The 26,276-nt window shown below is 44.9% G+C and overlaps 1 protein-coding gene across 1 annotated transcript in view; it reads right to left on the bottom strand.

The window, feature by feature from the left end:
* Positions 1–26,276, bottom strand: part of CFAP251 (cilia and flagella associated protein 251) — a 128,958-nt gene that overhangs the window by 83,130 nt on the left and 19,552 nt on the right. Inside the window, exons 6-11 of the mRNA XM_073585997.1 lie at positions 11,326–11,435; positions 8,759–8,867; positions 8,593–8,673; positions 8,004–8,081; positions 5,870–5,914; positions 3,823–4,040 (exon numbers count right to left, since the gene is read on the bottom strand). Coding sequence (XP_073442098.1) covers positions 3,823–4,040; positions 5,870–5,914; positions 8,004–8,081; positions 8,593–8,673; positions 8,759–8,867; positions 11,326–11,435 — 641 coding nt within the window. The remainder of the gene's footprint in view (positions 1–3,822; positions 4,041–5,869; positions 5,915–8,003; positions 8,082–8,592; positions 8,674–8,758; positions 8,868–11,325; positions 11,436–26,276) is intronic.

The following is a 26,276-nucleotide window of genomic DNA, read 5'->3' as shown; positions in this document are numbered from 1 at the left end:
AACTGCGTGACACGGTGGATAGTCTAATCGTTGCCGTTAATGAGACTCTTAACATAAAGGACTCAGATCTCTACCTCTGAGCAGACTGTGTCTTTCAGGAAATCTAAGCGCCCTCCCCGTGCCTTTGCCTTTGGTATTTCCTGATGAAGGGGGCATGAGACCCCTGAAATGCGTTGAATAAAACCACTGTGAATCTACAACATTCTCCTGGAATTTATCCCAGCGGCAGCGCGGAATTTTAATTACGAATTCCCATTGAATACATGACTTGTTGAAGACCTGTGGATCTGCAGCAGCCGCTATCAATATGCTCTTATCTCATCCTAACCAGGTGAGCAAATTTTGTGGTATATTCTATCCTTTGTAAAGTGGATAAGACCCTATTGCGCTTTTTGTCTCCCCACTCTTTTGCAATAGTCTCTCAATTTAACGGCATGGCTATTGAAGCTGCAGTTCTGAAGTTGGCTGGTTTCTCTGATCAAGTCGTCCAGACGATGATTAAAGCAAGGAAGCCTTTTTCTTCTCGCATCTACCACTGTGTATGGAAAGCCTTTTTTCACTGGTGTGAAACTCATCGGATCGCTCCAATGGTTTTTCACCTGCCATCCATTTTGTCTTTTCTGCAGTCGGGTCTGGAGACCAGACTGTCCCTTAGACAAGTTTTTGCCCTTTCCATTCTTTACCAAAGGAATCTGGCCATTCGCCGACAGCTCAAAACATTAATTTAAGGAGTTGCTCACTCCATTCCTCCCAACCGGCCTCCAGTGGACCCCTGGGATCTTACCGTAATTAAGTTCTTGATGTTCTACAGGAGTCTCCGTTTGAACCACTGCGTAAGATCTCTTCCACATTTCTTTCTTGGAAGGTCGCTTTCCTGGTCGCCATTACTTCAATTAGACGATTTTTAGAGCTCACAGCGCTATCTTGTCCTTCTCCTTATTTTGTTTTTCACCAAGACAAGGTGGTCTTACGTCCTGTTCCATCCTTTCTTCCGAAGGTGGTTTCCATTTTTCATCTAAATGAAGACATCATACTTCCTTCTTTTTGTCCATCTCCCTCTCACCCCCGAGAGCGGTCACTAGCAAACTGGAACTGGTAAGAGCACTCTGGGTTTACCTGTCCAGGACTGAACCTTTCAGGTGCTCAGATTTTCTGTTCATCATCCCAGAAGGTCCATGAAAAGGTCTCCCTGCATCCAGGTCTACCATTGCTCGATGGATCCGTTCTACCGTTCTGGAAGCTTACGGTCATGATCCATGCCAGGTTTTTTGTCTTGATCTGGTCATGTCAGGGGTTAATTTCCCCTACCTCGTTCCTGTGTCCAGGCTGCTAAAGCTCTGTGCTGCAACCTGTGTGCAGTGCCAGTTATATTGCTTACCTTCGGTGTCTAGCTGGCTCTGGTGAGTTCCTGATCAGTCCTGCTGCGTTCATCTGACTCTACCCGTGTCTGTTGACCTTTGGACAGTGTTCAGACTACTTGCTTGTCTTTGCCCCTTTGCATCTGATATTCTGTTGATGACTTTTGGATTGTGTTCAGACTACCCATTTGTTATTGCCCCTTTGCTTACCCGCTGTTCTCTGGCATTCTGACTCTGGCTTGTGACCTGACTTGCGACTTTGAATTTCTCCTTGGTACTGTGCTACTATCTGGTATAGATTCGGCTCTCTGACTATTCTGCTGCCACCTAGTGGTTGCTTCTCTGCATTACTGCTGGTCATTGCTTCATTGCAGGATTTTCAGCTCATTCTCCACTCTGCTGCCATCTAGTGGAGTTTGTGTTACTCTGCGTTAACCCGCAGTACTACAGCGTGACACTTACCGACTAAAAGGTAGAGTGCGCCCACTGAGGATCACGGCACACGCCACTCTTTTGGTGGGGGCTTCCTGGGCAGTTGGTCACCAGGCATCAGCCTCACAGCTCTGCAAAGCTGCTATATGGGCTTCCATTCATACATATATAAGTTTTACAGGATTCACACTCATGCTTCATCGGATACGAACCTTGGTAGATAGGTCCTACAAGCCAAAGTGGCCTGAGCTCTGACTTTAGGACACTATACTTTTTCCCACCCTTGGGACTGCTTTTGGACGTCCCATGGTTTCCTGTGTCCCCCATTGAAGCAAGAGAGAAAGGAGGATTTTGGGTACTCACCGTAAAATACGTTTCTCGGAGCCCTCATTGGGGGACACAGCACCTGCCCTTGTTTATTGTTGTATCAGGTTCTGTTGTTATCTGTTACATCCGTTCAGTTATGTTCTCTGCTTCTCCTACTGCTTTCTCACTGACTGATTAGCTTTCTGCCAGTTGGTGTGTATATACTGCTGGGGAGGAGCTAACCCTTTTTTTTGCATAGTGTCAACCTCCTAGTGGCAGCAGCATACACCCATGGTTTCCTGTGTCCCCCAATGAAGGCTTTGAGAAAGATTTTACGGTGTAGAAATTATTTTTGTATATTGTACATATTTTTTTCAATGGGATAGCTAGAAACTATGTTTTTTTTCTACTTTATTTTTTATATTTTTATGTGTTTATTTTATACACTGTGCCCCATAGAAGACCTTTGTGTGGGAAACAAATGGGGATTTTCAATACATTTTTTTTGTGGGGTTCCCTTGTAACTAGGGCTGGTATGTAAGCCCCAGATACAAGGGAATTTCAGCCTGCAGGCTACATGGCAGAGCTGTCTGGGTCTCCTAGGACATAGAAGCTCCTGTTAAACCCTACATCCATTAATCACATGTTCACTGTGTCCGGAGGAGGAAGCAGGGTAAGTTCTTCCTAATCTGTATACGTAAGGGCTAGTTCAGTGCTGCGGATACAGAGATAGAGAAAGTAAAAATAGTAATAAACCATGTTTATCTTTTATGTAGGAACTCTAGCTGTGTCTAAGGCCCGCGCGGCGCTTAGAAACCCACTGTTTACCTTTGTTACCAGCGCACTGGTATCTAAGGTACACAGCGGGTAACTAAGTGACGCCCACGCTTAGTAACCTGCGGTTTACCTTGGATACCAGCTCCAGCTCGCTGATCGCTGGTCTCCCGCCTGCCACACGCAGCGATGCGTGATGGCCAGCGGGAGACCAACGATCAAAAAAATGTCCAGGGCTTTCAAGCACGATCAGGGATAACCGGCAGGGGGGCTGGTCGCTGATACCTGTCACACACAGCGAGATCGCTGGTGAGATCTCTGTTGCGTCACAAAACTTGTGACTCAGAAGCGATCTCGTTGTGTGTGACGGGGGCTTAATTGTTGGATTCCCTTCCCCACAACTACATGATCTTGTGAAAGCTGCTTAGATTGCAATGTTGTTTTAGAATGTCAATGCAGATATAAGAGTGGACTGCCTGTATATTTATAATCTATGGGCAGTCCTGAAGTAGTTAATGTCACTTTGCCTGGATAAACCAAAATGGCCCTTGCACTCTAAGGGTTTGCAAGTGACACGGTCCTTTCATTCTGTTCATCAGTGAAGGTCCTAAGGCCTGGGCATCAAAATCATGCACTGATGGATCAATGATCAATAGAGAAATCCAGAAATATTCCTGAATATAAACTATGCTACTATCACTATGTGGTCTTCCATTTCTAATCGTGTTAAAATGCCATATTATATTGCAGTTTTGTATTAGATACTAATGCCAGATTATCAGACAGTCTGGATTATTAGAAACTCTCTCTAGTTTTAGCTTACAGAATGCAAAATATTTTTAATTAAAATTACTCTGCAGAAGCTGAACGTAAAAAGCTGAACGTCAGGGCGTCTGTTATGGTGACTGAATGTCGGCAGTTACTAGCGTGCGTTAGTAAATTAATTCATTACCTGTCATGGGTAGTGAGCACAGTAATGGCATCTTTCTGCAGATGCATCAACTTTAAAGCTTTCTTATTATGTGGCTTTATGGGTGACTTTGTTCTGATCAATGGGGGATTGGTGGTCTCCCAGACAACCAGTTTCCCTGCAGATGTAGCTGTCAAAGATCTTACTTTGCGGAAATCAAAAACCGATTGGCTGAAAGCTCCCACGGCTTTGTTAAAAGTCTGCAAAAAAGAAAAAATGGATTTTAGTGTTGAAATAACAGTTGCCAGTGTGAGAGAACATAGCAGGTTAACTGCATGGGGAGGAAGCAGTGAATGGTGGGGAGATTCAGAAGCGGATCACGACAACGTAGAACAGGGTGGAACAGACAATAAAAAGGAATTACAGGAAAAAGCCGTCAGAAAGTGTTCACAACTCACTGTAATGCCACTCAAGCTTCAAGCACCTTCTCTAAAGCCCCATGTAAACAGATGGGTTATGGGCACTGCTAATAGCAGAGCTGCTTATTTTCACATGTTTGGAACATATTGGGAACAAGAGTTGTGGTAGTAACCCGAGTGGGCTAGCACAGACAAACACCAGGGGGGATACAAGACGGGCCATTCGTTGTCAGTCGTGATGAGGAGGGCGTTTTGGAGCAGATGCTCCGGATTCATTATTGCCTCCTAATGAATCAGGCAAGACGCCGTTGTGCCATACACCGCTGTGTGCGCCTCGCCACAAATCTTACTCTAGCCCCTGCTGAAGAAAGTTTTGTGGTGTAGTGAACGCAGCCGCTAGTCCAGAGTTTGACGAGTGGAGGTCGTTATGCCCCTGTCCCGACCCAGCTCTGATGACAGTTTGAGCTGGGGCGAGAATGACATGAACACAAACTCGTAGTTGCGCAACAAATACGACTTTTCAAAGCTTTTTTCACCAGAAATCTGGTGGAAGAGGTTTCACGATTCTAGCATTCCCAAACAGACACCTATATGTATAAAGTGTCTGTTTTTTGCTTTGTCTTTCTTTAGTAGAAACAAAATAGACAATATTTACCAGACGTGCCAAATTCAAGAAATTTTTACATGCCTGATGCAATTTTAACATATAAGGGAATGCGCCCCTATTGCTCTGGACTGAAAAGGACAGGATAACATATTCACAAAGAGCTCCATACTGTGCCCATACACTTTTAATAGATTTCACATGAATGCTTGGTAGGCAACAGTTATTCCTCCTGATATCCCCCATAACGATGCATGCTCAGTTCAGCCGGGCATCCATGTGTTCTGAATGGGGAGAGAGGAGTAGCTGCTGTCAGAGGCCAGGGCCGGATGCTTATCTTCCCTGTCGCCAAAAAAATCAGGTGTTAATCCTTCTTTATAACAGCATCATCTTTCAAGGGGTCATGAGCCCCCCTCCATACCCATATAGTCAGACAGTTCTGCCAAAATCAGCATGTTTGGCCGACTCCGTCTTTGATCTAATGTGTAAAGGTACTTTTAAAAGGAAACTGTCACCAGATTTTTGCTACCCAATCTGAGAGCAGCATGATATTGGCGCAGAGACCCTGATTCCAGCCATGTATCCCTTACTGGGCTGAATGCTGAGATAGATTTTGGTGAAATCACTGTTTTGTGTGCAGCAGATCTACCAGTTTTCTGAATGCGGAGCTCGATATAACCCACCCACATTACTGATTGGCAGCTTTCTTTGTACTCTGTGGATAGGCTGAAAGCGACCAATCAGTGGTGGGCACAGGGTTATAAAGAGTTCATGAATATGGAGGACTACATGGCAGTGTTAATCTCCTGCTGTTACAACAGTGATTTCATGAAAACTACAGCAAGCAGCTCAGTAAGTGACACATTTCTGGAATCAAGGTCTCTTCCTCTCCATCAAGCTTCTCTCAGATTAAGTGGCAAACACTTTGTGACAGATTATCTGTTTCATTAGGTACCTGTAAGTATAAGCTTTAGAAGAACTGACCCCTACATCACTTGAACAGTGACTGGGCTCCATTTCCAGGCATTTAAATTAACCATTAAACATTTAAAGAAAATCAACTCACCTTGTCATTCAGCGGAGGAGCAACATACTCCAGGTTACAATTATCCTGTTAAGAAAAGAAAACTGGACAGATCATATTAAATTGTTCCTTTTACATAGAACAAATTCATTACAGTGACCAGTAATTAATCACAATTATAACAAAGGATACAAAATCCAGCTGATTGTAGCAACCAGAACCATTACAGTTTTTAGATGCCTTTTGAAAACAGCAATCTCAATGGTTGTTACAGGCATCTCCACTTTGATGTGTCTCTCGGCCCATGTACAGTACAGAAAAAAAGTTTGGACACACCTTCTCATTCAAAGAGTTTTCTTTATTTTCATGACGATGAAAATTGTAGACTCACTCTGAAGGCATCAAAACTATGAATTAACACATGTGGAATTATATAATTAACAAACAAGTGTGAAACAACTGAAAATATGTCTTATATTCTAGGTTCTTCAAAGGAGCCACCTTTTGCTTTGATTACTGCTTTGCACACTCTTGGCATTCTCTTGATGAGCTTCAAGAGGTAGTCACCGGAAATGGTTTTCACTTCATAGGTGTGCCCTGTCAGGTTTAATAAGTGGGATTTCTTGCCTTATAAATGGGGTTGGGACCATCAGTTATGTGGTGCAGAAGTCTGATGGATACACAGGTGATAGTCCTACTGAATAGACTGTTAGAATTTGTATTATGGCAAGAAAAAAGCAGCTAAGTAAAGAAAAACGAGTGGCCATCATTACTTTAAGAAATGAAGTCCAGTCAGTCCGAAAAATTGGGAAAACTTTGAAAGTGTCCCCAAGTGCAGTGGCAAAAACCATCAAGCGCTACAAAGAATCTGGCTCACATGAGGACCGCCCCAGGAAAGGAAGACCAAGAGTCACTTCTGCTGCGGAGGATAAGTTCATCCGAGTCACCAGCCTCAGAAATCGCAGGTTAACAGCAGCTCAGATTAGAGACCAGGTCAATGCCACACAGAGTTCTAAGCAGCAGACACATCGCTACAACAACTGTTAAGAGGAGACTTTGTGCAGCAGGCCTTCATGGTAAAATAGCTGCTAGGAATCCACTGCTAAGGACAGGCAACAAGCAGAAGAGACTTGTTTGGGCTAAAGAACACAAGGAATGGACATTAGACCAGTGGAAATCAGTGCTTTGGTCTGATGAGTCCAAATTTGAGATCTTTGGTTCCAACCACCGTGTCCAGAAAAGGTGAACTGATGGACTCTACATGCCTGGTTCCCACCGTGAAGCATGGAGGAGGAGGTGAGATGGTGTGGGGGTGCTTTACTGGTGACACTGTTGGGGATTTATTCAAAATTGAAGGCATACTGAACCAGCATGGCTACCACAGCATCTTGCAGCGGCATGCTATTCCATCCAGTTTGAGTTTAGTTGGACCATCATATATTTTTCAACAGGACAATGACACCAAACACATCTCCAGGCTGTGTACGGGCTATTTGACCAAGAATGAGAGTGATGGGGTGCTATGCCAGATGACCTGGCCTCCACAGTCACCAGACCTGAACCCAATCGAGATGGTTTGGGGTGAGCTGGACCGCAGAGTGAAGGCAAAAGGGCCAACAAGTGCTAAGCATCTCTGGGAACTCCTTCAAGACTGTTGGAAGACCATTTCCGGGGACTACCTCTTGAAGCTCATCAAGAGAATGCCAAGAGTGTGCAAAGCAGTAATCAAAGCAAAAGGTGGCTACTTTGAAGAACCTAGAATATAAGACATATTTTCAGTTGTTTCACACTTTTTTGTTAATTACATAATTCCACATGTGTTAATTCATAGTTTTGATGCCTTCAGAGTGAATCTACAATTTTCATAGTCATGAAAACAAAGAAAACTCTTTGAATGAGAAGGTGTGTCCAAACTTTTGGTCTGTACTGTATGTCGACTTCAGGGTCTGTAGACCCCAAACTATATCATTGTTGAGTTGTGGTAAAATTGGGCTTTACTGTAACTCATGTCAGACAGATGTGATTTTCTATGAAGGAAAAAGTTACCAAAAGTTTTCCCCATACCAAAGCTGAGTATCCCATTGTTTTACTAGGACTCCGGGGCGACCAAATGCTACCATAAAGCCCTAGGCTAAGTGATCGTACAGACATACTGGACACATAAAATCTTACTTACCCAGGAATAAAATATGACTTGTGTGTCACTGTTGGTGATCAGCTGCGTCTCATCTTCGGGATTAAATAGAATGTATTTCTGAAAAGAGAGAAAATAGTTTTAAGATTGTAAATATCCATATTTTATATAGTTCTAATTTTCGGGGGGGAACAGACTTTTTGTTTCATTTACAAAGTGTTGACCACAGTAATAAAAGGGTTCAAGAGCCAAGATTGGAGTGTACTCTGATCCAGGTAACAGTCAGGAAGCTGCTGTAGGAACAGGGGCAATGCCTCTCCCCAGGGTCAGCGTCAGCACCCGAGCAAGTACCGGGGCCCTGGACAAAGAGGGGGCACACTCGCCGTCGCGGCCCAGGCCTCTCCCCCAGCAGCTGTGGTTTGCAGGGCTGCCGACGCTGTTTGAGCCATCACTTCAACAGATATGGCCGCGTGCAGTGCACTGTGCGGCTGTATCTGCTAGTAATGATGTGGCCGGACCGACACACAAGCAAAATAAAAGGCACTGTGCCATCTTCAGAGTCTGCACCACCCTGCCAAAAGACAATGGGCCGTCATTAAAAATAAAATGCAATATCAGGTGTATATCTTACCTGAAGGCCAAACTGTGCGGTCAGCTCGGTAGTACAAATGGGAGTTTCAGATCCTGTTGTCCAAGCCCATATACAGACTTTCTAAGAATGAAAAAGCAGAATGAGCAAAAGAATGTATGAATCGAGGATGGCTTACTGACACTACAACAAAATAATGAATAGCTACCTGAACAGTACCCCCTCCTACAGTGGCCAAGTACTTGGCGTTCTGCGACATAGCAATGGCGAATACTCCCTGATGAGGATGACTTTGAAATATGGTGTGAACAGGAATTCTGGAAATGAATACGATTAACATTTGGTATTACTAGGTGGGAAAAGTATACAATCATGAACTGATCTTGTTAATATCATTAAATGTTTATAACATTAGTACACCGATAGTATCACTATTGTCAGTATCACTAAATGTGTTATATTGTATACTAATACATAAATATTATGTATAATAACAAATATAACAAAAATTGCACTCTGTAGTGATAAGGCATGTCAATATGAAATATATGAAATATGAATTGCATTACTGCTCTAGATAATAAGAAAAATAGAGACACTTGGCACATAATTTGGCCAATTCACGCAAGCCCAGCAGCCAACGACAAAGCGATCTACAGTTTTGCTGAGAACCTATCAAGTATGAACACCTCTTATGCTAAAGCCTGAATTTTTGAGTAGGTAGGATCCTGCTGCAATTATAATCACCACAGGCTGGAGGATGAAGGACTCGGTCAGAGCACTCAAGCTGCTGGGCTTGCATGAATTGGCGAAAGGGATTTTTGCGGGATTTTCATCCAAACTTCCTTGGAAAATTCTTCCAGTTCTGTGAGATTCCTGAATCATCTTATATGCCCTGCTATTTTGAGGTCTAGCCACACATTTTAAATTATGTTCAGCTCAGGGGACTGTGAGGGCCATTGTAAAGCCTTCAGGATTTTGACGAGAGTTTAAGATCATTCTTCATTTGCAGAAGCTATCTTCTTTTCAACTTCAGCTTTTTTACAGATGGAGTTATGTTTGCATCAAGAATTTGTTGAAATTTAGTTGAATCCATTCTTACATCTACCCTTGAAAAGTTCCCAATGCCATTGGCTGCAACATATCAGCAAAGCACGATTGATCCACCCTCATGCGTAATGGTTTGCGAGATATTCTTTTCCTGAAATTCTCTGCCCTTTTATCTCCACACATACCTTCAATCATTGTAGCCAAAGATTTCTATTTTAACCTCATTGGTCCATAGGACTGGTTTCCAAAATGCATCAGGCTTGTTTAGATCTTCTTTTGCATACTTCTGACGCTGAATTTTATGGTGAGGACGCATCAGAGGCTTTCTTCTGATGACTCTTCCATGAAGGCCATATTTGTGCAGCTGTATCTGAGCAGTAGAACAATATACCACAACTCCAGAGTCTGCTAAGTCTTTCTGAAGGTCTTTTGCAGTCAAGCGGGAATCCTAATTTGCCTCTCTAGCAATCCTACGAGCAGCTCTCACTGAAATTTTGCTTGGCCTTCCAGACCTTATCTTGTCCTCCACTGTTCCTGCTAACTGTCATTTCTTAATTACATTTAGAACTGAGAGGAAAGTGCAACATGAAAACGCTTTCCAATCTTCTTATAGCCTTCTCCTGCTTTGTGGTCCTCCACCATTTCCATTTTCAGAGTGCTAGGCAGCTGCTTAGAGGAACCCATGGCTGCTATTTTTGTCACAAGGTTAGAGGAGGCTGGCTTTTTATAAAGTTGTGAAATTTGCACCACGTGGCCTTTCCTAACGATGATAGTGAACAAGCCATAACTCTAACAGGCTAATGGTCTTAAACTTTGGTTAAAGTTATCCGAGCACACAAATCTCTAAGGGTGCTCAGAAATTGCATTGGACCATTTTCCCTTTTGTAATTTTTTAAATGTAAAAAATGACGATATATATATTTTTTTTGCCTAAAATACAAAGGAAACGTGTCATCTTTAACTTTAGGCCTTTTAGAGATCTTTTCATCTTCAACTTGCTTACGGTAACTGTTCACAATAACAGTAATTTTGACCAAGAGTGCCCAAACTTATACATGCCACTGTAGAATAGTTTTTCTGATTTGCTATGTCTCTTTTCTCGTGTAGGTATTGCAGAATCCATATTTACGACCACTAGCAACTAGCTAACTGTCACTATATCAGTGGTCGTAACCATGAATACCTAGGGTCCTACAATGCCTGCATATGAGGAAAGAGACATAGCAAATCAGGAAAAATATACTACATTTCTAATTGGAGGTATTTTTAATATTACTATGAAACCGACTACATCTTGGGATAGGATTCTGGAGATGAGGATACCCATTTAACCATCATAAAAGAAAGTGTTTTAAAATTTAGAATATACTTTCTGCTCATTGTAGCTCAATATCAACTATTGTGTTTACTTGCGGGAATGAAAATCTGTTCTGGTCACACAGGTGCGTGGCTCGTTACAGTCCCAGAACTCTCGTGTAACGAGCCGTGCACCTGTGTGACCAGGAAGTAGGGTCCAAAAAAAAGATTCCCACTGCATGACAACGAGCAGCTGCCTTGAAAACTGTGAGGAATTAATACCCAAAGCATATTAACAATCATTGTACATGTAAAATAATGTCTTACAAAATCAGGGAAAAAATAAGAAATTTTACAAATGCGCTGCATGAATTGAGTTATTATAATATTTCATAACAATCAGGATGTATTCAAAACAGCTTCACTTACCCGGAAAATGAATCCCACACAATGATGAGACTTTCTGGCCCTTGATCGCCTGTAACAATCCATCGGCGGTCCTCACTAACACACAAGCAGGAAATACAGCTACAGTGACCCTAGAGGGAACAACGGATAAGAATACCATTGCCATACATCCAGTATCGTCTGTATTCTTGTATTCTATAGACTGGCTGGAAACAAACACAGACTTTATTCCATCATTCAATACTAGGAAAGCATTCCTTAAAAAAATAATATAGGAAAGATTTTTCTAATCTGACATTATGAGAAATGACCTTATTTTTGCCATATGGCTGTGTTCGCAGGGTGCAGTCTTGCATTCCTTTGCGAATGCGGAGTCAGGATTTCAGTTATGTGGCGGGTAAGTAAACAAATATGGAGCTTTTTCCACGCAAAAAACCCCTACCTGTCTGAAAATTAGTGCAGTTGTAGTTAATCAACATGGATAACAGAGAATACAGACTCTGGGAATGACCCCTTTTTTGCCATAGGCTTTTAAATCCAATACATTTTTTATAGCCTTAACCCCTTCATGACCCAGCCTAATTTGACCTTAATGACCTGGCCATTTTTAGCAATTCTGACCAGTGTCCCTTTATGAGGTAATAACTCAGGAACGCTTCAACGGATCCTAGCGATTCTGAGTTTGTTTTTTCGTGACATATTGGGCATCATGTTAGTGGTAAATTTAGGTCAACCATTTTTGCGTTTATTTGTGAAAAAAGCGGAAATTTGGTGAAAATTTTGCAATTTTCAAAATTTGAATTTTTATTCTGTTAAACCAGAGAGTTATTTGAAACAAAATAGTTACTAAATAACATTTCCCACGTCTACTTTACATCAGCACAATTTTGGAATCAAAATTTTTTTTTGTTAGGAAGTTATAAGGGTTAAAAGTTGACCAGCGATTTCTCACTTTTACAACAAAATTTACAAAACCATTTTTTTAGGGACCACCTCACATTTGAAGTCATTTTGAGGGGTCTATATGGCAGAAAATACCCAAAAGTGACACCATTCTAAAAACTGCACCCCTCAAGGTACTCAAAACCACATTCAAGAAGTTTATTAACCCTTCAGGTGCTTCACAGGAACTAAAGCAACATGGAAGAAAAAAATTGACAGTTTAATTTTTCCAACAAAAATTTTGTTTTATCATCAATATTTTCATTTTCACAAACCACTGTTTGGGTGCACAGCAGGGCTCAGAAGGGAAGGAGCGCCATTTGACTTTTTGAATGGAAAATATGCTGGAATATTTAGCGGTTGCCATGTCGCGTTTGGAGAGCCCCTGTGTGCCTACACATTGGAGCACCCCCACAAGTGACCCCATTTTGGAAACTAGACCCCCCAAGGAACTTATCTAAATGCATAGTGAGCACTTCGAACCCCCAGGTGCTTGACAAATTGCGCCGTAAATATGAAAAAGTACTTTTTTTTTCACAAAAATTTTCTTTTAGCCTCAATTTTTTCATTTTCACATAGGCAACAGGATAAAATGGATCCTAAAATTTGTTGGGAAATTTCTCCTGAGTACACCGATACCTCATATGTGGGGGGGAACCACTGTTTGGGCGCACGGCAGGGCTCAGAAGGGAAGGAGCGCCATTTGACTTTTTGAATGGAAAATTAGCTCCAATCGTTAGCGGACACCATGTCGCTTATGGAAAGTATGTAGTGTATGTCAGGTTGGTGTGTGGTGTAGTATACACCACCCACACACACAACAACAATATGATGTACACTATATTACACCACACACCAACCTGACGTACACTACGCCACACACACCAACCTGACACTACGTCAGGTTGGTGTGTGTGGTGTAGTGTACGTCTGGTTGGTGTGTGGTGTAGTGTACGTCAGGTTGGTGTGTGTGGTGTAGTGTACACCACACATACACACCAACCTGACTTACACTAGGCCACACACAACATCCTGATGTACACTACACCACACACACCAACCTGACATACTACGTCATGATGGTGTGTGTGGTGTAGTGTACATCAGGTTGGTGTGTGGTGTAGTGTACGTCAGGTTGGTGTGTGTGGTGTAGTGTACAGCACACATACTCACCAACCTGACGTACACTAGGCCACACACACCAACCTGATGTACACTACACCACACACACCAACCTGACACACTACGTCAGGTTGGTGTGTGTGGTGTAGTGTACGTCAGATTGGTGTGTGGTGTAGTGTACGTCAGGTTGGTATGTGGTGTAGTGTACACGACACATACACACCAACCTGACTTACACTACGCCACACACACCAACCTGATGTACACTACACCACACACACCAACCTGACACACTATGTCAGGTTGGTGTGTGTGGTTTAGTGTATGTCAGGTTGGCGTGTGGTGTAGTATAGTGTACGACAGGTTGGTGTGTGTGGTGTAGTATACGTCAGGTTGGTGTGTGTGGTGTAGTGTACGTCAGGTTGGTGTGTGTGGTGTTGTGTATGTCAGCCTAGTGTGGGTGAGTTCTGTCGTGGAATGTCTGGATGTGTTTAGTCCATGGACGTGTGATGAATTCTGAAGCATTCATTCAAACACAGTCCAGGTCTGTCAGGACACGTTTCACATTGGAAACGAGTCGTTTTTCTTGTCCCCCTTTTATAGCACACCCGGCACCTTTTTCTTGTTATCCCCTCACTGGGAAAATGTTGCCCTGGTAACATACGGGAAACTTGAGTTCCAGGGGTGCTGGGGCGCGCTCCGTCCTCCTCTCCAAAAATCATGGCCTTTATCACCGCCTCCTGGAACTCAAGGAAGGAGTGGTTCTGGCCTGCACATCGTGATAGCACGCATGCGTTATACAGTGCACAGCCAGTTTTTTGTACCACACCTTCGCCTTCCGCATGGCCAGCGTCGGACTGGCCCACCGGAGAACCGGTGGATTCTCCGGTGGGCCCTGGCATCTGGTGGGCCCTGGCACCTGCTGGCATACAGGGCCAGCAGTTGCCTAGGGCCCCCGCTGCTCCAGGGGCCCCCAGCCAGTGGTGTGTCGCACACTATGCAGCTGCTATGGGGGCCCCTGCCAGCGGAGTAGCAGCGGGTGTCAGGAGGCAGGAGCCCCTGTCCCCGCTGCTAAAGAGAAATGAATATTCACTGCGAAGCAGTGAATATCATTTCAGGTCTCCACACCCCCAGAGGCCCCGCCCCCCGCCCAGTAAGCCGCTCTGCATCAGGGCCGGCGCCGCCCTCAGTCCTCTCTGCTCCTGGCTCACAGCCAGTGCGCGATGACGTCACTACATCGCGCACCCGCTGTGTGTCTGGCAGAGGGGGCAGCTCCTGACACTGAAGCCGGCTGCCGGAATCAGCGTGGGAGCGAGGAGGAGAGGTGAGTATTGTGTTTTGTTTTGTTTTTTATATCTCTCTCGCTCTCTCTATCTGTTTCTCTCTATCTATCTGTAAGCATCGTTCCTATTCTGCTGTGTTCCGGACTTTGCCCTTACTGTTGCCCTTAAGCCTGGCTTCATTCGGCCATACTGGTTCCTGTGACATCACCGCCTGTTGGTCCCGCCCGCCGGGTTTAAATAGCTTTCCTGGACGTGACTACCTTGCTTGTATATCTCGTCCTGTACCTGATCTGCTAGCTGGGAGTTGCACGCTGTGCTACCTCCTTCCTTCCTTCTGAATCCACCTGGATTACCTGCTGCCTAACCGCCGCCGCCTGGACCTTCTGACGGTGTCTGCCTGAAGGCTCCTTCCAGCTCTGCCTCCACCGCTCACCGCTCCTACAGCACTCACGGTATGCACTGAAGATCTTGACTGCTGTGTGCGTTTCACCTGAGAGACTTATCCCTGCTACCTTTACACATTCAGTATCAATTACCTAGTGACTTTCTCTGCCACTGCACTGTGCTCGAAGATTCCCCTCCCGCAAGGGAGAGGGCTAAGTGACTGTCCTTGCCTGCATTCTTAAGACTGTGTCTGCTTACATCTACATAGTGCTGGTGTGCAACTTGCTATCTACTGGACTGAGTTCTGCTGCTGTTACCACTGCTGTCATTGTCTGGCTCCGCCAGCACCTGTGCTGTTCTGTGCTGCTTGTTTAATACAAACTACTTTCACGTATACCTGTGTCTGTGACTCTATCATCTAGCCACTGTCTTCATAGAAACCTACTATACATCATTACAGGATATACAAGCCCCCAATATGGAGACCGCAGGTGTAGAGTCCCTGGAGAAACGTGTAAGCAAGCAGCTTGCTTTGATACGGCAGGATGTGGCAGGCATTAGGACCCAGTTGGACACGCTGGAGCAACGTATTGAACACAACGCCGGGGCAGCAGAGGCACAGTTGCAACGACTGGCAAATCGGATTACGGCGCTGGAACAAGCAGCTCCTCTTCAGGGTGATCGTGTTCTGGCGTTGGAGCAAGCGATTCCTATGCAGCTCGATCGGATTGCTGCTCTGGAACAGGCCCCAGCCGCGCAGGTAGCAGGTGCTGCCCGGGATACTACACCGACCTTCCCGAAGCTTCCACCCTTCCGGTTCGCTGGTGAGAGGGATAAATTCCGAGGATTTTTGAACCAGTGCCGGATCTTCTTTGCTGCTCATGCCCCACAGTTCACTACTGAACGCTCCAAAGTTCTGACTATAGTCATGCTGCTCTCTGGTAAGGCGCTCGCATGGGCCAACCCTTTGATTGAGACCGACGACCCCCTGCTTAACTCTATGGACAATTTCATTGCTGCAATGACGCAGATGTTTGATGACCCGAACCGAGCTAATACTGCTGAGACGACGCTGCTGACCCTTCGGCAGGGGAAGCGTTCGGTGCTGGAGTATGCATTGGACTTCCGTAGATGGGCTTTAGACACCACCTGGAACGGGGCAGCCAAGCAGGCCATCTTCCGCAGGGGATTGTCTACGGCAGTTAAGGATGAACTGGCACGCGGGGACTCGCCCGTGCTTCTTGGGGACTTCATCAATCACTGCATCCGCATTGACAATCGACTCTCCGAGCGCAGACAGGAGCGCTGGTCTGAGCTACGGTTTAATAACACTGTTCCGTTCTCTTCTCCCTCCAGAGATGTCACCAGCAGGAGGAATCCCGAGCCCGAGCCCGAACCGATGCAGGTGGATGCCGTACGTAGAAATCCTCCTGATGCCCGCAAGGAGCATCGCTTTAAGGAAAACCTGTGCTTCTACTGCGGGGGGACCGGTCACTTCATCTCCGAGTGTCCAGTCAGGAGACGTAAGACGGCTGCAGCTATCATTGATTGTAACTCCGAGGCGGGGGAGTCCTGCGTCCTAGATCTGAACAATTCGGGGGGCAGAGACAATCAGAGAGACCTGGACTTTGCCGATATGAATTCGCTGGCATCTCTTCCATTGAACGCAGTGGTGATCTCGATGACATCCGTCGTTTCCTCCTACTCCGCTACTAAGAAGAATTCCCACTATTACCTATCCTTGAGGGTCTGCTTCCGGGGTCGGTGTGTCGAGAGCGCCGCCATGTTGGACTCCGGGGCCAGTGGGAACTTCATGGATATCGCGTTTGCAAGGAAGCATGGAATCAGGGCAGTGAAGAGGGAGTCGTCAGTCTTGATGGAGACAGTAGACGGGTCGCCACTTACATCTGGACCGGTAACCATGGAGACTGAGTCGGTGAAGGTATGCATTGGAGAGGAACATGTGGAACATTTGTCCTTTTTACTAATATCTTCTCCTCACTTCCCTATTATCCTGGGGTTACCTTGGCTCCAGGTTCAGAATCCTCGCATCAACTGGGAGACCAGGGAAGTGCAGTTCCCTCCAAGTTCTAACAGCAACCCCGCTATTCCTAAGGTCGCTGCTATCCCCAAGGTAGTAGCTACGACTGAGGGACAATTACCACCGGAGTATCAGGATCTGGCAGAGGTATGTGACAAGAAGAGGGCAGATATGTTACCTCCCCACCGGCCTTATGATTGCCCGATAGAACTGGTATCTGGGGCGGAGATCCCATTCGGGCGTATTTACCCTTTGTCTGGTCCTGAATTAAAGGCCTTGAAGGACTTCATCGACGAGAATCTCGCCAAGGGCTTCATCCGACCGTCTACTTCTCCTGCAGGTGCACCAATCTTCTTCGTGAAGAAAAAGGACGGGGGTCTGCGTCCTTGCATGGACTACCGTGATTTAAACAAGGTAACGGTCATGAATCGGCACCCGCTACCCTTAATCTCTGAACTACTGGAGAGGGTGAAGCAGGCTAAGATATTCACCAAACTGGATCTTCGGGGAGCCTACAATCTCGTGAGAATTCGGTCTGGAGATGAGTGGAAGACGGCCTTCCGCTGTCGTTATGGACACTTCGAGTCACAGGTCATGCCGTTCGGACTACGAAATGCTCCTGCAACCTTTCAGCATTTTGTTAATGACATTTTCCGAGATGTGCTTGATGTATTTATGGTTGTGTATCTCGATGACATTTTAATCTTTTCCAGTGATCTCGAGGAACATCGGCTCCACGTGAGGACAGTGCTGCAACGCCTGCTGCATAACCATCTTTACATCAAATTGGAGAAATGCGAGTTCCACAGGGCAACAGTGCAGTTCCTCGGTTATGTCATCTCTCCACAGGGTCTCCAGATGGACGATCAAAAGACCAGAGCGATCCAGGAGTGGCCAGCGCCAGGATCGGTGAAAGAAGTTCAGAGGTTTGTGGGATTCGCCAACTTCTATAGGCGCTTCATCCGTAACTTCTCTGAGATTGTGGCACCCATCACCCAACTGACTAAGAAGGGGGTACCGTTCCGGTGGACTCCGCAAGCCCAGGAGGCGTTCACACGGCTGAAGGACAAATTTGTGTCGGCTCCCATCTTAAGACATCCAGACCCAGACCTGAGCTTTACTCTTGAGGTGGACGCATCGGATGTCGCCATCGGCGCAGTGTTGTCACAGAGAGGAGGTGAGAAGGCAGTTCTTCATCCTTGTGCCTTTCTTTCTCAGAAGCTATCCCCGACGCAGAAGAACTATGACGTAGGGAACAAGGAGTTACTGGCGATTGTGACAGCATTCAAGGAGTGGAGACACTTGCTGCTGGGGTCCTCAACTCCGATTACAGTTCTTACCGACCACCGAAACTTGGAATTCATGCAGTCCGTAAGATGTTTGAACCCACGTCAGGCACGTTGGAGCTTGTTTCTAAACCAATTCAACTTCATCATCTCCTACAGGTCGGGGGCACGGAATGGTAAGGCAGATGCGCTATCTAGGATTGCTGCTCCTGAGGAAGTGATTGAGTCGTCTCCTAGTACTGTTGTGTCTCCCGCTCATTTCATCTCTGCAATCCATCATCAGGATCTTCTGTCTGAGATCAAAGCAGCATACGCAGCAGATCCGTTGCTAAGGCAACCTACCCCCGAAGTAAGCCTAAATTTCAGTGGAGGAGTGTGGTTACAGGAGAATCGGCTGTATGTACCAGAAGTGACAAGACTTGAAGTCCTCCGACTGATCCATGATTCTAAGATTGGGGGACATCGTGGAATAACGAAGACCCAAGAGTTCCTGGCTCGGTACTTCTGGTGGCCTTCGTACCGGAAGGACGTGGAGGGATACGTGTCATCCTGCGAGGTATGTGCTCGGTTCAAGACGCCTCGTGCGTCACCTTCCGGGTTGTTACAACCCTTGCCTATACCATCTCGTCCCTGGAGATCCATCTCAATGGACTTTATTGTTGAACTACCGGTCTCCAAGGGTAAGAACACCATTCTAGTGGTTGTGGACCGCCTCACTAAGGCAGCACACTTTATCCCTTGCGCTGGATTACCCACAGCAAGACAGACTGCAGACTTGTTGATTCAAGAGGTGGTCCGTCTGCACGGGGTCCCGGATGAGGTGATCTCGGATCGTGGGGTGCAGTTCACGTCTAGGTTCTGGAGGTGTTTCTGCGCGGCTCTGGATATTAGAGTAAGTCTGTCTTCGGCTTACCATCCACAGACCAATGGACAGACGGAACGTACGAATCAGACCCTGGAGCAGTACCTCCGTTGCTACTTAAGTCATCTGCAGGACGATTGGGTAGATCTGCTTCCCCTGGCAGAGTTCACATATAACAACTCGCAGCACTCCTCGACTAAGCAGTCACCGTTCTTTGCTAATCAGGGTTACCACCCAAGCATCTTGCCGCAGTTCCCCAAGGAGGCTGCAGTGCCTGCTGTGTCTGACCATCTTTCCTTCTTACAGCAGAATTTGGAAGCTCTAAAGACCACCTTGACGACAGCACAGGAGAGGTATAAGAGAGCAGCAGATCGTACCAGGAGGCCGGCTCCGGTGTATAGGGTGGGAGATACGGTCTGGTTGTCTACCAAGAATCTGAGCGTGAGGGCACCGACTGTCAAGCTTGGACAGAAGTTTGTAGGGCCATACAAGATCGTGGCTCTAGTGAATTCGGTAGCGGTGCGTCTGAAATTGCCCCCTGCCTGGAAGGTTCACCCGGTGTTCCATGTTTCCCTACTAAAGCCAGTTGTACCAAATTCCTTCCCAGGGCGTACTTCCTCTCCTCCAGCTCCAGTGCTCGTTGATGGACATGAACAATATGTCGTGGAGAAGATTCTGGATTCACGGATCTTCAGAAGGAAGCTGCAATACCTGGTCAAGTGGCAAGGATACTCTGTCGAGGAGAATTCCTGGGAACCGGTGGAGAATATCTGTGCTCCGCGGCTGCTGGAGCAGTTTCATCTAAGGTACCCGGACAAGCCTGGTCGAAGATTGTCCGGAGGACATTCTTTAAGGGGGGAATAATGTAAGCATCGTTCCTATTCTGCTGTGTTCCGGACTTTGCCCTTACTGTTGCCCTTAAGCCTGGCTTCATTCGGCCATACTGGTTCCTGTGACATCACCGCCTGTTGGTCCCGCCCGCCGGGTTTAAATAGCTTTCCTGGACGTGACTACCTTGCTTGTATATCTCGTCCTGTACCTGATCTGCTAGCTGGGAGTTGCACGCTGTGCTACCTCCTTCCTTCCTTCTGAATCCACCTGGATTACCTGCTGCCTAACCGCCGCCGCCTGGACCTTCTGACGGTGTCTGCCTGAAGGCTCCTTCCAGCTCTGCCTCCACCGCTCACCGCTCCTACAGCACTCACGGTATGCACTGAAGATCTTGACTGCTGTGTGCGTTTCACCTGAGAGACTTATCCCTGCTACCTTTACACATTCAGTATCAATTACCTAGTGACTTTCTCTGCCACTGCACTGTGCTCGAAGATTCCCCTCCCGCAAGGGAGAGGGCTAAGTGACTGTCCTTGCCTGCATTCTTAAGACTGTGTCTGCTTACATCTACATAGTGCTGGTGTGCAACTTGCTATCTACTGGACTGAGTTCTGCTGCTGTTACCACTGCTGTCATTGTCTGGCTCCGCCAGCACCTGTGCTGTTCTGTGCTGCTTGTTTAATACAAACTACTTTCACGTATACCTGTGTCTGTGACTCTATCATCTAGCCACTGTCTTCATAGAAACCTACTATACATCATTACACTATCTCTATATCTCTCTATCTCTCTTATATCTATCTATCTATCTATCTTTCTATCTCTATCTATTATCTATATCTATCTATCTCTATCTCTATATCTATCTATTTCTATATCTATCTCTATATCTATCTATCTATCTCTATATCTATCTATCTCTATATCTTTCTATATATATCTCTATATCTATTATGTCTATCTCTATATCTATTATTTCTATATTTATTATCTATCTAGCTACCATCTATATCTATCTATCTTTATCTATATATATCTCTATCTAATATCTATATCTATCTATCTCTATACCTATCTATCTATCCATCCGTTATCTATCTCTATATCTTTTCTCTGTATCTATCTATCTCTATATCTATATCTCTCGCTATCTATCGCTCTATCTCTATATCTATCTCTATATCTATCTTTATATCTATATCTATATATCTATTTCTATCTATCTCTATATCTATATATATTTCTCTCTATATCTATCTCTATCTCTCTCTATAGCTATCTATCTATATATCTCTATCTATCTCTATATCTCTCTGTATATCTATCTATCGCTCTATCTCTATATCTATCTTTCTATCTATATATCTATCTATCTTTCTCTATCTATTTATCTCTATATCTTTTCTCTGTATCTATCTCTCTCTATATCTATCTCTATATATATCTATTATCTCTATATCTATTTCTCTATATCTCTCTCTATATCTATCTATCTATCTATCTATTTATCTCTATCTCTATATCTATCTCTCTGTATATCTATCTTTCTTTCTATCTTTATATCTATCTATCTTTCTCTATCTATCTATCTATTTATCTCTATTATCTATATCTATCTCTATCTATCTATCGCTATATCTATCTTTCTATCTCTACATCTATCTTTCTATCTATCTATTATGTCTATCTATCTAGCTATCTCTATTATCTATATCTACCTATCTCTATATCTTTCTATCTTACTCTCTCTATATCTATCTGTTATCTCTATATTTATTATCTATCTCTATTATCTATATCTATATCTATCTATCTATTTATCGATCTCTGTATCTATCTCTCTCTATCTATCTCTCTCTCTATCTACCGCTCTCTCTATCTCTATCTATCTTTATATCTATATCTATCTATCTCTATATCTATCTATTATCTCTATATCTATCTACCTATCTCTATATCTATATCTGTTTCTCTCTATATCTCTCTCTCTATAGCTATCTCTATATCTATCTATCTATCTATATATTATCTCTATATCTATCTATCTATCTCTATCTATCTCTATATCTATCTGTTATCTCTATATCCATATCTATCTCTATATCTATCTATCTCTATATCTATCTTTCTATCTAACACTATATCTCTATATCTATCTCTATATCTCATTATCTATCTATCTCTATCTCTCTCTTTATCTATCTATTGATCTATCCATCTATCTCTATATCTATCTATTATATCTATCTATTATATCTATTATCTCTATTATTTATATCTATCTATCTAGCTATCTCTATCTATCTCTCTCTATATCTATCTATCTATCTATCTTTCTAACTCTATATCTATCTATCTCTATACATATCTCTATATCTAGATATTATCTCTATATCTATCTCTATATCTATCTTTCTATAGCTATCTGTCTCTATATCTATTATCTCTATATCTATTATCTCTATATCTATTATCTCTATATATCTCTATATCTATTTTTATTTATAGCCATCTATCTATATATATTTATCTCTATATCTATCTATATATGTCTATATTATTATTATTATTATTATATCTGTATATCTCTATCTATTATCTATCTCTATCTATATATCTATCTATCTCTATATCTTTCTATCTATAGCTATCTATCTCTATATCTATCTATCTATTATCTATTTTCTATCTATCTCTATATCTATCTACCTATCGATCTATCCATCTATCTATATTTCTTTCTATATCTATCTATCTCTATCTCTATGAATCTTTCTATCTATATCTATCCATTATCTACTTTCTATCCATTATCTACTATCTATTTCTACATCTATCTTTCTATCTATATCTATCTAACTCTATATCTATATATCTATATAGCATTATACCCTATGAGGGGGGCAGTATTATACCCTATGAGGGGGCAGCATTATACCCTATGAGGGGGCAGCATTATACCCTATGAGGGGGCAGCATTATACCCTATGAGGGGGCAGCATTATACCCTATGAGGAGGCAGCATTATACCCTATGAGGGGGGCAGTATTATACCCTATGAGGGGGGAAGCATTATACCCTATGAGGGGGCAGCATTATACCCTATGAGGGGGCAGCATTATACCCTATGAGGAGGCAGCATTATACCCTATGAGGAGGCAGCATTATACCCTATGAGGAGGGCAGCATTATACCCTATGAGGAGGCAGCATTATACCCTATGAGGAGGCAGCATTATATCCTAAGAGGAGGGCAGCATTATTCCCTATGAGGAGGCAGCATTATACCCTATGAGGAGGCAGCATTATACCCTATGAGGCAGCATTATACCCTATGAGGAGGGCAGCATTATACCCTATGAGGAGGCAGCATTATACCCTATGAGGAGGCAGCATTATACCCTAAGAGGAGGGCAGCATTATACCCTATGAGGAGGCAGCATTATACCCTATGAGGAGGCAGCATTATACCCTATGAGGAGGGCAGCATTATTCCCTATGAGGAGGCAGCATTATACCCTATGAGGAGGCAGCATTATACCCTATGAGGCAGCATTATACCCTATGAGGAGGGCAGCATTATACCCTATGAGGAGGGCAGCATTATACCCTATGAGGAGGCAGCATTATACCCTATGAGGAGGGCAGCATTATTCCCTATGAGGGGGTGCATTATTCCCTATGAGGGGGGCAGTATTATACCCTATGAGGGGGGCAGTATTATACCCTATGAGGGGGCAGCATTATACCCTATGAGGGGGTGCATTATTCCCTATGAGGGGGTGCATTATACCCTATGAGGGGGTGCATTATACCCTATGAGGGGGGCAGTATTATACCCTATGAGGGGGGGCAGTATTATACCCTATGAGGGGGGCAGTATTATATTCTATGAGATGGCTGCATTATATTCTATCAGATGGCTTCATTATACTATGTGAGGGGGCTGCTTTATATTATATGAGGGGGCTACCCCAACTCCTGCTACATAATTAAGACATGTACAACCTTATATTATACCCGGATATTAGCGTGTTTTACCGCATAATTGGTGGTCTGGTATTTAACTCTATGCAGCTACGTAGTGGGCCCCAAGAATGATTTTCTCTGGTGGGCCCAAGGTATTCCAGTCCGACGCTGCGCATGGCACTAAAGGGCTGGAGGACTTGATCAGAAAGATCAACTCCCCCCATGTGATGGTTGTACGCCAGGACATAGTCCGGTTTGTGGACCGGTGCTGGGGTACCTCGAACGGTGGTGGCCGTGGTGTCGGGACCATGGATTGTGGTCAAGACAAAGACGTCTCTTTTGTCTTTGAACTTGACCACAAGCATGTTGCCGCTACATTGGGCTCGACTCTCACCCTTTCGGAGAGGCTGCTCAATTAGTGGCAAAGGGAGACCCCTCTGGTTTCTGTGCACGGTACCGCAAGCGACGGTAGCTCTGGCAGAGAGGGATTGAAATAGTGTGATGCTTGTATAAAAGTTATCAACGTACAGATGGCAACCTTTATCAAGCATTGGGTGGACCAAATTCCACACTATTTTCCCACTCACTCCTAAAGCAAGTGAACATTCTGGGGGCTGGATCCTACTGTCCTTTCCTTGGTAAACTCTAAAGCTGAGAGTGTACCCTGAGGTACTCTCACACAGCTTGTAGAGTTTTATCCCGTACCTCGCCCTTTTGCTGGGCAGGTACTGACGGAACTGAAGCCTCCCTTTGAAGTGGATGAGGGATTCATACACACAAATTTCCCTTTCGGGAATGTACACTTCAGCAAACTTGTTGCTGAAGTGTTCGATGAGCGGCCGAATTTTGAACAGTCTATCAAAATTCGGGTCATCGCGGGGAAGGCTTTCAGTGTTGTCCCTGAAATGGAGAAATTTATGAATCGCCTCAAAACGTTTGCAAAACATAACCATGCCAAATACTGGAGTTTGATATAAAATATCAGTACTCCAGTATTGGCGAATTTCTGGTTTCTTCACAATCCTCATGTGAAGGACCAGTCCCCAATATTTAATCATCTCTACAGAGTCCACGGGACTCCAAGTAGAGAATGAAGAAATTGGGTGTTCGGCCAAAAATTGCTGGGTATACAAGTTTGTTTGCTTCACCATGAGACTGACGAGTGAGTCCGAGAAAAAGACTTTGAAAAAGTCTATTTCCCTGAAGTTGGCAGTCTCAAACTGGATTCCTGATTGGGGAATGAAATCAGGAATCCGTGGAGCAAAATTTTCAGGGACGGGGGTCCAGGAGGAAGCACTAGTGCTAGGTTGGGCGTGACTAGCACTAGGTTGGGGGAAACTCACACTTGACTGTGGGACTTCGTCCAAGGTACCCGACTCTTCTTCTAAGACCTCTGACTCTTCCTCCCTGGGCTCCGGACGATTTCTCGCCCTGCGACATCTTGGTGGTGGCAAGTCTGTGTCGCTAGAAGAGGAAGAGTGGGAGGAATAGAGCAAGGTGGGGTCGTCCTCCTCACTATCAGTTTCGGAGGCAATAATTTCATATGCCTCCTCAACTGAGTAGACCCTTTGTGACTGGAATGACTGGGATGAGCGGGAGAATGTGTGTGTGGTGTGTGTGCGTGTGTAAAAAAGCTTTATTATAGTGTGCGTGGGCGTGTGTATGTGCGAGTGTTTGGTGAAAAACTTTCTACTGCAGGACGGGGCTGTCACGTGTGGGCGGGGGGCTGTCAGTCGTGGGCTGTCAGGTGTTGTGGGCGGGGCAGGAAGGGGCTGAGAAGATGCAGCAGCAGATGGAGATGGAGCCGGCAGTAGCAGGTGATCAGGGGGTGATCAGCGGGGCAGGGGGTGATTGGAGTGATCACCAGGGGAAGATGGGGCTATCAGCCGCGGGGGGGGGGCAGAAGGGGAGCCGAGGACCAGCTAAGATGGAGCCGGCAGCAGCAGGTGATCAGGGGGGCACGGGGTGATCAGTGGGGCATGGGGTGATCAGGGGGGCACGGGGTGGTTGGGGTGATCACCAGGGGAGGATGGCGCTGTCAGGCGCTGGGGGGGGCAGGAGGGGAGCAGAGGACGAACTGTTTATGGAGCTGGCAGCAGCAGCAGGTGATCAGGGGGTGATCAGGGAGTGATCAGGGGGGCACGGGGTGATCAGGGGGGCACGGGGAGATTGGGGTGATCACTGGGGGGGTGATCACCAGAGGAGGATGGGGCTGTCAGGTGCGGGGGGGCAGAAGGGTAGCAGAGGACCAGC

Source organism: Dendrobates tinctorius, unplaced genomic scaffold (assembly GCF_039654945.1).
Source record: "Dendrobates tinctorius isolate UK_male_01 unplaced genomic scaffold, ASM3965494v1 ptg000090l, whole genome shotgun sequence".
In the NCBI taxonomy this organism is placed as follows: Eukaryota; Metazoa; Chordata; class Amphibia; order Anura; family Dendrobatidae; genus Dendrobates; species Dendrobates tinctorius.
The sequence above is the reverse complement of the archived record's forward strand: the minus strand, read 5'-3'. Positions and strand labels throughout refer to the sequence as shown.